The 15,199-nt window shown below is 36.6% G+C and overlaps 1 protein-coding gene across 1 annotated transcript; it reads left to right on the forward strand.

Annotated features, from left to right (window-relative positions):
• The first annotated feature begins 350 nt into the window (after positions 1-350).
• On the forward strand, positions 351-815 carry LOC131248906 (uncharacterized). Its single transcript, XM_058249421.1, has one exon. It carries the CDS (start codon positions 351-353, stop codon positions 813-815), a length of 465 nt encoding a protein of 154 aa, XP_058105404.1.
• Positions 816-15,199: the final 14,384 nt, after the last annotated feature.

A 15,199-nucleotide genomic window follows, 5' to 3' on the forward strand; every position in this document is an offset into this window, starting at 1 on the left:
ATTACTACGTCACAACCCTATACTTGGGGTGTGAACACTTATGCAAGGAGTCATCTCACAAAATTTTTTGGAAGTAAAAGTCTAGAAACAACTGGCTGAAAGAAGGTGACAGAAACACCAGATTTTTTCATGCCGCCACCTTGTCTAGACATAGGAAAGCTGCAATCCATGGCATAGTAAACGACGATGGCCAACTCCTTACTGATCAGGCGAAAATCCGAGAGGCAGCTGTCCTTCATTTTTAGAAGCTTTTCTCGATAGGAAGCTGTGACAATCTAGATAATATTCTTCGCGTCATTCCTTCCCTCATCACGTAGGAAGAAAACAGCCCGTTACTCTCCCCTCCCACTATGGATGAGGTTCTCTGCGTAATGAAAACTATTCCTGGAGATGGGGCTCCAAGCCTTGACGATTTTTCTTGGGGATTTTTCTCGACCTACTGGGAAGTCGTTGGCCCCAATCTCCTCAAATCTGCAAGATTTTTGTTTCAAGGCGGTAAATTTCCTAGAGCGGCGACCACTTCCCTCATTTGCTTAATCCCAAAATTCAGCTCCCCTACAAGGCTCTCTGACTACCATCCCACAAATCTTTGTAATTGTTTATACAAGATTTTAACAGGTGTTATTACTGCCAGACTTAGCCAGGTACTGCCTTCTATCATCTCGCCAAAACAAGGGGCCTTCATCCAAGGAAGACCAATCTTAGAGAGCATTGCTTTGGCACAAGAGCATTTTCGGGATATAAACAGAAAGGCCCGAGGTGGAAACTTAATTCTAAAGCTTGATATGGAGAAGGCCTACGATAGGGTGGAATGACCCTTCCTGCGTCAGATTCTAGTGCGGTTTGGTTTCAGCTCTGGGTGGATAGACATAGTTGAAGGCTGTTAGGATAACGTTTGGTTCTCGGTGATTGTTAACGGCACTCTAGTTGGTTTTTTCAAGTCCTCGAGAGGCTTCCGATAGGGCGGTCCGCTCTCACTAAGCTTGTTCATCATTGCTGCTGTTGTGCTGAGTAGAGGCCTGTAGAGATTGAGCGAGCAAGGCCTATGTAAGCCTTATAAGGTGGGGTGTGGATGTATCCAGATCTCACACATTCTGTACGCAGACGACACCCTTCTTTTCTTAAATGGCGGGAAGCGGTCCCTTGCCAACCTGAAAGAATTCCTTGAAGAATATCAATAGACCTCGGGTCAACTCATCAACCTCCACAAGAGCTCTTTCTTTGCCTCCTCAAAGCTCCTGGTCTCTAGGGTCAGGGCGATCGAGCAGTCCCTAGGCATATCAAAGGCAGTTTCCCATCTGCAGTACCTCGGCATTCCTATGGTGGTAGGTAGAATTCAAGCCGCTAATTTCTAGCCACTTCTAGATAAGATTGAAAGTCGTATCAGTGGGTGGAAGGCCAATGTGCTGTCACAGGCTGGACGCTTGGTTCTGATCAATCATGTCCTCGGTAGTGTCCCCACCCACACAATTACTACCACTCATATTCCTACCAAAATCTTATGTGTGCTGGAGTAGCATTTTGTGGATTTCCTATGGGGCTGGGCAGATGGCAAAAAGAGACTTCATTGGCGAAATTGGAAAATTGTGGCCTCCACCAAGCAGGAAGGCAGGCTTGGAGTTCGAAAGATTATGAAATTGGTGAAGGCTTTCCGCATTAAAATGGCATGATCCATTTGTTTCAACGATAGGCCCAACCTTTGGGTTGTCTTCATGGCTTTAAAATATAAGCGGGACTTGGAGGTAACCCCTACCACGCAACTCTCGTCTACTCTGTCTCCAATGTGGAAGAAAGTTCGATCTTCGCTCCCCTTTCTAGACAATGTGGTGCAGTGGAAGCTTAGCGCTGGCACTTGCAACCTTTGGAACGCGAACTTTGGTCGGGCCTAGGCCCTCTCATCAATCTGGTTACGGAGCCTATCCCATCCCACTACGTGAAAAATGGGAAAAAATGACAGATTTAGAGACGGTTTTGGACCGTCTCTAAAATTGCTTGGTTTAAAGACGCTTTAGAGACGGCCGTAAACCATCTCTAAATTTTTAGACGGCCCTTGACCCTCCTTATTATTGTCTTAAAAATTTGAACGTCCACAAATCATTTAAGACGGTAAAAAATCGTCGTTAACTGCAGATAAAAGACGGTCATCGACCATATGGAATAAGAGACGATCTCGGACCGTCTTATATGCCGGAATTTGAGACAGTCAAAGACTGTCCCTATTAGAGACAGTCATTGGCCATCTGTTACTAGTAATTTGAGACTGTCGAGGATCGTGTCATATAGAGACGGTCGTTGGCCGTCTTTTTCTACAGTTTGGGAATGCGAGGCTTCAGTCTGTATTAGGGACGGTCCTTAGCTGTCTCTGGTTGAGACTGTCAAGGACCATCTCTATTAGAGATGGTCATTGACCGTCTCGTATTGGTAATCAGAGACTGTCATTGACCGTCTCAATTATAGACGGCCGATGGCCGTCATTTTCCAGCCAGGAAAAATAGGCTGCATTAGGGACGGTCGTTAGCAGTCCCTAGTTGAGACTGTCAATGACCGTCTCTAATGCTCAAGTAAAACATTAAAAATAAAAAAAATTATGAATTACGAAAAATAAAAAAGTTAAAAAACTTAGAAAAAGAACTAACAATGTTTAAGAAAAAAATTAGATTTTGAAATAAAAATTAAGAACTTTTAATGATGTTGATAATTTTGAAAAAAAAAATTTAATAAGAAAATGATATTTTGAAAAAGAAAATTTTAAAAATTAAACAAAACTGTAAAAAAATTGTCAAATTGGAAAAAAAAATATATATTTTAAAAAGAAAACTAGATTTTGTATTTTGAAAAGAAAAATTAAAAAGTTGTATAACAAAAGTGATATTTAAAAAATGATATTTTGAAAAAGAAAATTTAAAAAATTAAACAAAATTGTGAAAAAATTGACAAATTATAAAAAAAAATATATTTTAAAAAAGAAAACTAGATTTTGTATTTTGAAAAGAAAAATTAAAAAGTTATATAACAAAAATGATATTTAAAAAATGATATTTTGAAAAAGAAAATTAAAAAAATTAAACAAAATTGTGAAAAAATTGACAAATTGTAAAAAAATATATATTTTTAAAAAAGAAAAGTAGATTTTGTATTTTGACAATAAACATTAAAAAGTTATATAACAAAATTGATATTTTGAAAAAGAAAATTTAAAAAATTAAACAAAATTGTGAAAAAATTGACAAATTGTAAATAATATATATATATATATATATATATATATATATATATATATATATATATATATATATATATATATATATATATATATATATATATATATATAAAGAAAACTAGATTTTGTATTTTGAAAAGAAAAATTAAAAAGTTATATAACAAGATTTCGATAAAAAAAAATGATATTTTGATAAAGAAAATTTAAAAAATTAAATGAAATTGTGAAAAAATTGACAAATTGTAAATATATATATATATATATATATATATATTTTAAAAAAAGAAAACTAGATTTTGTATTTTGACAACAAAAATTAAAAAGTTATATAACAAAAGTGAGATTAAAAAAATGATATTTTGAAAAAAAAATACGAAATTAAACAAAATTGTGAAAAAATTTAAAAAATGTAAAAAAAATATATATTTTAAAAAAGAAAACTAGATTTTGTATTTTGACAAGAAAAATTGAAAAAAAAAAAGGATTTATACCAAATTGAATGGATGTGGCCTACAATACACAAGGTGGGATTAAAAACATGTAAACGTGAAAAGAAAAAAGAAAAAGTAAAAGAAGAAGAAGAGTGTTAACTTGAGGTTAAAAAAAAATATACACGTTTAAGAAACAGGAGTGCAAATCAAAGTTCCTCAATACCGTGGTAAAAAAGAAAATGGTCTAAATTCAACTGTAATATCAGATGGTTGAGATTATCCAATCATTGTGATATTAAAATAAGTGTTCTACCCAACAGAATAGACGTGCCCTTCAACAAGTGCAGACCAAAGGAGATTGAAGCATATAGATGTTTAAAAAGAATAGTACAAGTCAATATTATTCATCAGGATAGTCAAAAAGAAAATGGTCCAAATTAATCCAGCGGCAATTTCAGACAGTTAAGATCATCCAATCAGTGTGACCTTTGGAGAGGTACAGGTATGCCAGGTGTTGCCAACATTAAGAATTGGTACCAAATGCATACATTAGTATAGGCCATTCTCATGTTATCATTTTTCGGCTATTAACTCGTCTCAAAAGCAATGAGATGTAAACTTGCATAGCTTAGATATAGTTTCAGCTGCTTGTTAATTAAAAAGGAACTGGAATATAGTTTAAGCCAAATGGAATCTCAAAAAAAAAAAAAAAAGACGACCGACATCCATCTAATCGTACCAAGTCCACCAATCAGGTGGCAGAGATTGTTCTATGAAAGGCATTCCCTGCTCTCCACCCATCCACAATCGGCCCCTACATATTAGCTCCAAGGACTCCAAAACAGTAAAACACAACACATAAGTCTCACTAGAAACCCTAGAACTTTCAGAAACACAAGACAATGACACAAACAGAATTTTTCCCAAATGGAATCAAATTAATATAAGAGGTTAGTTTCCAAACACCACTAGTAGAATCGAACAATCTTTAACAAGAAAACAAAATCAAACCCTACAACCCCTAGAATTCAACATATACCCTCATCAAAACAGCAAAATCCAAAGGTGAAAAAATCATCATAAGAGTGATTTCATGACCCACCTGAGATTATTGAGTTCTTATGATTCGAAATCACATCCTAAATATATGATGGAAAAATATATGGACGATGTCGATATACATAAAATATATCAAAGTGGGCCATACGGTTAGAGTAACACCCATGAAGGAGTTATCGAAATAGTGAAATGGTACTATAAGGTCACCTCTTGGGAACTTCCCATGAGGTTAATCTGTGTGCGCCCCACCATGATGTATGTAGAACATCAACACCATGCATTTGATGTGTCCCATTTAAGTCCAAAAATCAGTCGTATACAAAACTCAGGTGAGCCATAGCATCTAAAACTATGTGAAGACATCACTAAAACATATAAAAGCATTCAATTGGTGGGGCCCACATGAGCTTTGGATGTGTGTGAAACTTGGGTTGACTCCTCTCAACTATAGTGAATGGGCTAGATCTATGAACCACATCTAGGTAGGCCCAATAAATGATTATGAATGTTTTAAGGAGAGGGTAACCCTCTCAACTATAGTATGTGGTGTGGCCCACCCAAGTCATGGATTGACTTTATTTTTAAGCTTGTGGCCCAAAGTCACGGTTTATGATATCCACATCGTCAATCCATTTTTCCAGATCATTTTAGGGCCCGTTTGGACAAGTAGATTGGAAAGGATTGGAAGTTAAATCCCTATAGATTGGCTGAGCGTGCCAAACAAACTGGGTGATCTGATCCTGGGATATACAATCCCATGGATCTTTAAGACAATCTACTAACAACACCATCATTACCTTTAAATCCCATCCAATCCACCCTAATCCAGTCAAATTTGCCTGGGACATGTTTAGTTCGAGGGATTGGAAGGGATGGGAAGGTTTAATCCTGGGATTGGCCGAGTGTGCCAAACAGACTTGATATATAGCAATCTGGGGGAATAAAGCAATTCCATGGATCTTAAGACAATCCATTGACAACACCATCATTACCTTGAAATCCATGCCATCCACCCTAAAACCATTCAATCCCTTCCAATCCACCCATCTAAACAGGCCCTTTAGTGGTTGAGTCCACAATCAAAGTATATCTAAAGCTCAAGTGGACCATACCACAGAAACAATGGGAATAATGATTTCCACCGTTGAAATCTTCCTATGGCCTACAGTGATTTTGATTTGTCATCCAACCTATTTAATAGATCACAAATACATGGATGAAGGGAAAACTAAAATATCAGCTTGATCCAAAACTTCAGTGGCCTCCCAAAATTTTTCAATGGTAGATGTTCAATTTATACTGTTTCCTATGATGTGGCCCACTTCAAATTTTTATAGGCTTCAATTTTGACCTTACGTAATAAAATTATATGTTAAAATGGATGGATGGAGTGGATAAATTGAATAAATCATAGTGGGCCCCACAGGATGCTTAGGGTATAAGGGCCCTATAGGGCCTAAAAATATGTCTTATCTAAGCAGTCTATATATTTTAAAATATTATTATAGAGCATGAAACCAAAAATCATCTAGATTGAAGGCTAAAGTGGACCATACGGTAGGAAACATGGAGATTAAATCACATGTATTTGCTATGGTGGGGAACAGATTGGCTACTCCCCTTGACACCCCCAATGGCTGGTGGTCGGTGCTCTATGGGTCCCACCATGATGTATGTGTATCATCCATGCCGTCCATCTATTTTTATATATAACATTTTATGAGATGATAAAAAAATGAGTTATATCTCAATCTCAAGTGGACCACATTACAGGAAATAGTGTTGAATGAATTTTGACCATTAAAAATGTTTTGGGGGCTATAATAGTTTTGGATCAAGCTGATATATATATATTTTTTGCCTTCATCTGGGTCTTTATGACCAACTAAACAGATTGGATGTCAAATAAACAGTACAGTGGGCCTAAAGAGGATTTTAATTGTGAATATCCATTCATTAATTTTGTCCTGTGGTGTGACCCACCTAGGATTTATATCCCTATCATTTTTTGCATCAAGCACTAAAATGATCTGTAAAAATGGATGAACCGAATGGATGAAACATTTACATCATGGTGGGGCCCATAAAGCATCGACCACCAGCCACCGTCCCCCAACTCCAAATTTGGGCGCGCGCTCAAAGCAGAGTCGCACGCCCAATTACCCCCCCTCCCCATTTCAACAGGCCGCCTACCAGCCTCTCTCTCTCTCTCTCAGTCTCTCTCGCCATCCCGGTCTCTCTCTCTCTCTCGCCGTCCTGGTCTCTCTCTATCTCTCTCGCCGTCCCAGTCTCTCTCCCAGACCCGCGCCACTCTCTCTCTCTCCGTCTCGGTCCTAGCTTCTTCCCACCCCGACTCTCTCTCTCTCTCTCTCTCTCTCTCTCTTCCTCACTTGCATCATCTCCAGATCTCGTGCGGCCAGCAGCCCCTGCCCTTCATCTCTTCCCCGGCCAGGTACTCATTTCTCTATTTAGGTTTTTAATTTTTGGATTTGTAAATCCGCAGTGAGGGTTCGTTGGCCATGTCTGGTAAATAATGGGACCAATGATCTAGATGGCCTGGGTTGTTATAGATGTATACTATGTATACAATGGATGCAGACATAGAATAGTCTTGCCATTCATCATTTGTTGTGAATGTTTAAGGTGTGCACAACATGTGTTTGATGAAATGTCTCTGTGGGAGAAGGTGGATTGAACTCAAGCATGTGAGTAAACTCTATGGGGCCACTGCAATGTGTGTGTCTTATCCATGCAGGCCATCTATTTTTCAACTCATTTTATGGCATGAGCCTAAATGGAAGCATATCTAGTGCTCAAGTGGGCCCACCAAAGGAAACAGTGGGAATCGAAGACTCACTGTTGAAAACTTCTTAGGGCAGCAGAAGTTTCGAATCAAGCTGATATTTGTGTTTTCCCTGTCTGTGTCAGCTTATGAACAAGTTGGGTGATAAATAAACATCGCTGTGGGCCCTACGAAAGTCTCAACGGTGGATGTCATAATCCCCACTCTTTCCTGTGTGTGGTCCAGCTGAGCTTTGGATAAAATGAGGATTGCTGGTCTCTGTTGGTCTGTACAAATGTCACTCCTGATTCTTGCCACCTCCAGTGACCATGAAGCTGCCCGCTGCATTGGAAGCTCTATTCTCATGTGGGTGCAGATAACATTACACTTACTCCATGCGGGTGCAGTTGGGTTTCGGCACCAGTGCTGGTGGATGGGATGCAGCCTCTCCAAACAGAAAGTGAGATAAGAACAGGGCGTACGTACCTTTTATCTTGGCGGTCATTTGGATGCCTGTAAATGGGGCTAACCGTAAATGATTTGCAATGTGTTTAGATGCTGAAAAATGTCTGTAAATGATTTACAGGTGGCCCCAATTGATTTACAGGAAAAAAGCTGTGATTTCATTTACTGGCTCTTCATTTAAAGCCTAACGGTTACAAATGGAAAGATTGGCTCTCCATTTACAGGTCTCAAATAATTTACAGGCTGGCCAAACAATCATTTACCTGTAAATCATTTACTGCTTTTAGTCAAACAGGACAGAGTGTAAATAATTTAGACCTGTAGATCATTTACCACTTAAGCCAACCATCCAAACGACCCCTTATATTCAATTTGGAGCAAGAAAGAGGAGTAAAATGCTAATTTGCCTGATGAGATTTATGTTTTCCACGTAGCTCCAAATGAAAAGTCAAATGCATTCAAATTAGGTACAAATAGAGCTTCAAATAGAGCTTCCAATGTAGAATGTGAATTCCTGCCGCTAGTTATGATCAGGGTGAACTGATTCAAGAAAATACTTGTTGGATGGTACAATATAAATTCTTTTGAACCACCAGGGAAACCAAAATGCCAATGAATTTAATATGTTATATAAATCAAAACACAATTTTCTTCATATTTTCATTTTTTAGTGCTGATTATTTATCGGTTTTCTTTTCTATCATGTAGAACAAATGTAATATTAGTAATATCATCCATGGTATTGCAGCAAACAATATCAGGGATGCATTTCCACATGATATATAATAATAGGGAATCTTAGTAGTGAGATGAATCATGGAATATCAGAGAAACAATTTCAGATCATCAAGCTTCATGAGAGCAAGTTTATTCTACACATGACTATTACTACTCACCACTGAGCAAGAACCATATGAACAAAGAATGGAGATGAACAATTTTATTTTAACCAATAATTTAATGATCAATAATTTATTACTATGACACATGAGATTGTTGAGCTTTGAATGCATGTTAATGGTTTAAGTTATAAATGATTTACATCTTTACAGCCTGTCTTGTTTGGCTTTAAGTTATAAATGATTTACAGTTAACCCCAACAAAGAGTTTGAATAGTTGAATAGAATTAAAGTATCATTAGCATGTTATATGTCTAATATATTAGAAGCATAGAGTCACTTTTGTTACACATATGACATAGTTACTTGCATTTAAAATATACCCATTTACTACCAAATCTAAGATGCTAAACAGGATGTTAGCATTTACAAAAAATCAAAAGTACAACTGCTGGTTTATTTACGTTTTATAGTTGTTTTTGATCAAAATTGATAGAAAATCACAATCCGTGAAATTTGGTTTCTACTCCGTGTCACTCCAACCAAAAGCACATTGGGAGAAAAAAAAATCCATTCCCACGATAAGGCCAATGGATTGAAATTTGTGGTTTATCCAAACAGGCCCCACAAAAAGATTGCTTCATCGAGGATAATAAAAGAAGGCACCAAAAGAACACATGTGGGTTGTATGTTTGGATTTTCATGCGGCCCACTTTAGAAAGGATAGCACTCAATGAACCATCTTACTCACATCTATTTTTCTCGTACTTGTGGGTCCCACTTGATAGTAGACCAGTGTTCTTCATTTTTTTTCCAAGGCATGTTCTCAGCAGGTTACACCTGATGAATGGGCCAAATACTTTCAAGTTGTAGAGACAGAGGATGACAGAAGGATTGAGAAAAACCAAAGATACTAAAGTATCTAATGCATCTTAAATATTTAGAATTAAGAAGTCTCAAGTCCAACTAGTTGGACTGCAATTTATTGCATCTTAAACATTTTTACAGATCATTTTATAAATCATTTACATCTTTGCTATCAATTGTATTATCAAATGAAATTCAAACTCTTTGTTGGGGTTAACTGTAAATCATTTATAGTTGTTTATAATAATATGAAAAAAATCTGTTTTTGTTTATAATAATATTAAAAAATTCTATTTGTAAAAAAATAATTTCATTTGATTTTTTTTTTTTTTTGTATGGATGCATCATGCATGATTTTATGATAAAACATATGTATGTATGTGTGTATATGCATGCATGCGCACATGGATGGATGAAACGTATGCATGCATGCATGGATGGACAGATTATGCATGTGTGTATGCATGCATACATGCATGGGTGGATTTATGTGTGTGTATATGTATGTATGTATGCATGCATGGATGGAAGACTGGATGGATGGATCATCACGCCTGTGTGTGTATGTGTGTATGCATGCATGGATAGATGGATGGATTGTTAGATCATGGATGGATGGGTCATCATGCATGTGTTTATGTATGTATGCATGCATGGATGGATGAATGTATCATCATGCATGTTTGTATGCATTTATGTATGTATGCATGATCCCAATCCTAAACCCGACCCCAAACCCAAACTCGATTTCCTAAACCAAAACCTTAACTTATCCTCAGTTCTCTAAAGCTATAACCTATAACCTAAAACCTACACCTAATCATGTGCATATATTTGTGGATATATATAGATCTATATTTTTTGTGATTGGTGACCACATGTGTGACATGTTTTGACAGTTTATGGAAAGCCTCTTTTTTATTGTATCTCACTTTTTATATGCTACATGCACGTGATATCAGAAATGGATTTGATGCCCCCGAGCAAGAATTGGATGACGAAAGATATATTGAGTGATGAATACATTAAAGGCGTTGAATCGTTTATTATTTTTGCGAAAAGGAATTCGAGAGGTATTGATTGGTATAGTTGTCCTTGTGCTAGATGTCGTAATGTGCGTGGGAAGAAAATACTAAGTACGGTTTCTGAGCATTTGATTATGAATGGTATAGATCAGACATACACAACTTGGTTTTTTCATGGAGAACAATTTCCCAATATGGGTGTCAATGCCAAGGCTCCTAGTACATCTGCCACTGATTGTAATGAAGAGCTATTGCCTAGAATGGTTGATTTGGTTAATGATACTTTTGGTCGTGTTTAACCCGATGACTTAGATGCATGTATGAATGAGGTCAATGAGGAGCATGGTAGTCAGCCTCAAGATGACATAGACAATGATACTCAGTACAATAAATTAAGGGAGGATGCGGTACAACCCCTATATCTATCGTGTAAACGTGAGTATACAAAGTTGTCAGTGACAGTTGAGTTGATGAGTATGAAGGCTAGATATTAGTGGTCAGATAATAGCTTTACGAGTTTGCTGCAACTGCTCAAGAAGATTTTGCCAAGCGAGAACTCTTTGCCAGATAGTACCTATAATGCAAAGTGATTGATCAGTTCGTTGGGTATGAACTATGAGGTGATATATGCATGTTGTAACGATTGGATTCTATACTGGAAGGAGCATGCTAATAAGGAAAGTTGTCCTACATGTAAAGCAAGCAGATGGAAAGTGAATAGTGTTGTAAGATCAAGAGCCTCACATGTACCATAGAAGGTGTTAAGATACCTCCCATTAACACCAAGGTTAAAAAGACTTTATAGCGTATCATGGATTGCAGAGAATATGTTGTGGCATTCAAAGGGGGCTAAAAATGACTCGTACATGCGTTATCCTGTGGATTCTTCTATGTGGAAGTTTGTAGATAGAAAATTTAGTGATTTTTCTGCGGATCCACGTAACGTTTGGTTGGGACTTGCAACAGACGGATTTAACCCCTTTGGGCATATGAGCAGCTCATATAGTTGCTAGCCTGTTATGGTTGTTCTATACAATCTTCCACCTCATTTATGCATGCAGAAGCAATTTATCATGTTAACACTTTTAATTCCCAGAAAAAATGGTCCAGGGCATGACATCGACGTATATTTACAACCATTAATCGAAGAATTAAATGAATTGTGGAAAGGGTCGATAACATATGACTCGTTCGGGAAGAACAGGTTTACAATGAAGGCGATTTTATTATGGGCAATACATAATTTTCCAGCCTATGGACATCTTTCTGGGTGTAGGACAGGAGGAAAGTATGTATGTCCTGTTTGTAGTGAGGAGACTGACTCTATTTGGCTAAAACATGGAAAGAAGTTTGCTTATATGGGGCACAGAAGATTCCTCCCAAGAGCTCATATCTTTAGGAGATAAAGATCTCGATTCAATAGGAATGATGAAAATCGGCAGGCTCCAAAGCGTTTGTCTGGAGAACAGGTATTGGTTAAAATGAATAATATACAAACCAAGTTTAGAAAGTATATAGGAAATAAGAGGAAGAAGACCACAGATGAGGATTCTAACCTTACTGCTTGGTCGAAGAGATCAATCTTCTTTACATTACCGTATTGGGAGCATATGCCCATTCGCCATAATTTGGATGTGATGCATGTCGAGAAAAATGTTACTGAGAACCTTATTGCAACAATCATGGACATGAAGGACAAGTCTAAGGATGGTTTACAATCCCGTCAGGATCTTATGGCTATGAAGATAAGATCAAAATATTGGCCAGAGGAAAAGAATGGTAAGTTGTTATTGCCTAAGGCTCCTTTAACATTATCCAGATCTAAAAGAGAACTCATTTGTCGAACCTTAAGTGATTTAAAAGTTCCAAGAGGGTATAGTGCAAACTGGAAACATCATATCAGTATGGATGACTATCATCTCAAGGGCCTTAAGTCACATGATTATCACATTCTAATGCAGCGGTTACTACCTGTATTATTGATGCATTCATTTAAGAAAGAAAAGTCATTGTGCGCTGCCATTATACAATTGTTAAGATTCTTTAACGTCATATGTTCTAAAGAAATTCATCGTTTGGAGCTTCAAGAAATGAAAAATAAAATAGTGGAAACATATTGTGTTTTCGAAAAGTATTTTCCACCATCTTTTTTCGTTTCTATGACACACCTTGTTGTGCACTTGGCGGAGGAGGCACAAGTTTGCGGACCTGTCAGATATCGATGGATGTATCCTTTTGAGAGGTAACTTTAACTGTTTTAATTTATTAACCTTTTCAAAATACCATATATTTTTTCATCAATACCTGATTTTAATATTTAGCAGGATGATGAGAACATACAAGAAGTATGTGATGAATCAAGCTTACCCAGAGGGCTGTATTGCAAAACGCTACATTATAAAGGAATCTATGATGTACTGCATGGAATATTATCCTGATAATACAATAGGAGGTCATAAGCAAGGACTAAAAATATTCAATATTGATGAAAATGCGGGTGATTCTCAGAATGATAAGAAAGGAAAAGTTCATGATCTTACTACAGTGCAATACCAACAAGCACGTAGATGGGTTTTGCAACATCACGTTGAAAATCATCAATGGGAGGAGTAAGTTAATGAAGTATATTATTCTTTTTTTATATTTTTAAATGGCTTATGGTAATAAACATTGTTATATATATATATAATTAATTGCTATGATGTGGAATTTGTGGGAAGTACCAAACGTATATCCAGGGCCAAACACGTACGGGACAAAATCGAAAGGGTAATCTGTCAGTAGAAAAACTAATGAAATACATTCCTTGGTTAAGACATCAACTACATAATCAAGAAATGTCTCCATTTAAGAGAATTACCGATGGTCCTGACTTCAAATGCATATCATTAATACTTACTCAGTAAATAAATATGTTTTTAGCACTGCGAATTCTGAAATGAACAGAACAACACAAAACAGTGGAGTCTTAATGAAAGCCCTAACTAGCTTTAGGGCAAGCGCCGGGGATAGGAATCCTATAGAAGAAGAAGTCACTTATTATGGCATCATTAGGTAAATTCTTGAATTGAACTACTTCGACTTTAGAGTAGTACTCTTCTACTATGATTGGGTGCATATTGAAGATAAAATGAATGGATGTTTCATAGATCCCGAAACAAATTTGATATTTGTCAATCTAGGAAGGTTTAGATGGAGCTTAAAGGAAGACGATGAGCTGTTTATTCTTGCATCTCAGGCAGCTCAGGTCTTCTACTGTAAGGATCCAACTAGAGATGACTGGCATGTTGTACTGGATGCTCCTAAGAGATTGACGAAAGATGCATATGCATTTGAAGATCCACTTGAGTTTGAGGCCAGAAGGAATGTAGGTTCTTCAGCATTTTCATTAATCGATGATTTAAATGAAGAAGAAGATGTACAGGAAAAATCATGGGTAGAGAGTGAGCTGAGTACCTCACGTCATAGGAAATGGAAAAGAAACTAAAAAGATTCAAATCAGTTTGAAAGTGAGTTGAATTCTATTTAGTAATGATTATTACAATTTTTTAGCTATCAAAATATTAATAGAATGCCAATTACATAATAATGAGATATTGTTTTGTTTTATAAAATTGCAGGAATTATGTCGGATTTTGGTGGTTCATCAGCTTCAGCCCAAGGAAGCAATACAAGGAAGAGACTTGAATTAAATGAATATAAACAACCAGTCGGAGAAACATCGGCGCCTTTCAACACATTTTTAGGGCAACTTGGCAGGACACATTGTCCAATTTCATTTGTTGATTGGCGCAAAGTGTCTGGTGCAATTAAAGATAATATCTGGTTTTTGGTTTTGGTGAGCATGTTTGTTCTTGATTTTATTTCTAATTCTTACTCAATAAGATTGTTTGATTATTAATTTAATGAAATAGGCCACGTACGACATCGATGATGAGTTAAAAGAATATGCATTTTCAAAAGTAAGCAAAGCTTGGAAGGTATGGAAATACAATCTGCGAAAGGAATAAGATAAATTTGATAATGATATAGAAAGAAGAAGAAATTGTCCCATTGATGTGAAGCAAGAGGATTGGGACATTTTCATTAATCTACAATCCACAGAATTATTAATCAATCTTCGTAAGAAGGGAAAGACTTCCAGAGCACAGGTGAAATGCCCTCACACGACTAGAAGACGAGGTGCTGCTAGGACATTAGAGAAAATGGTAATTTGTAGTACATTTTTTGACAATTTAATTGATGAATATAAATTCTTGTTGACTAATTTTCTTATATAATTACAGTGAAAAGAAAATCCAAATACTATCATCACTAGGACCGATTTGTTTGTCGCCACTCATAGCAGATCTGATGGGTCTTACCCAACACAAACACATCTTGAAACAGCGGTGAGAATAATTTTTCAGTTTTTAATCATTTTTTTATTTAAGTACAATGAAGGATTTATTTTAACAATTATCTTCTAATAGGAAAGAATATTATCGATAGCTGGCAGTGATCCTTCCAGT

Source organism: Magnolia sinica, chromosome 1 (genome assembly GCF_029962835.1).
Source record: "Magnolia sinica isolate HGM2019 chromosome 1, MsV1, whole genome shotgun sequence".
NCBI classification, from domain to species: domain Eukaryota; kingdom Viridiplantae; phylum Streptophyta; class Magnoliopsida; order Magnoliales; family Magnoliaceae; genus Magnolia; species Magnolia sinica.

Bases quoted from the DNA above. Each gene is read 5' to 3' on its own strand.
- LOC131248906 (XM_058249421.1), top strand. From the start codon at position 351: ATGGATGAGGTTCTCTGCGTAATGAAAACTATTCCTGGAGATGGGGCT.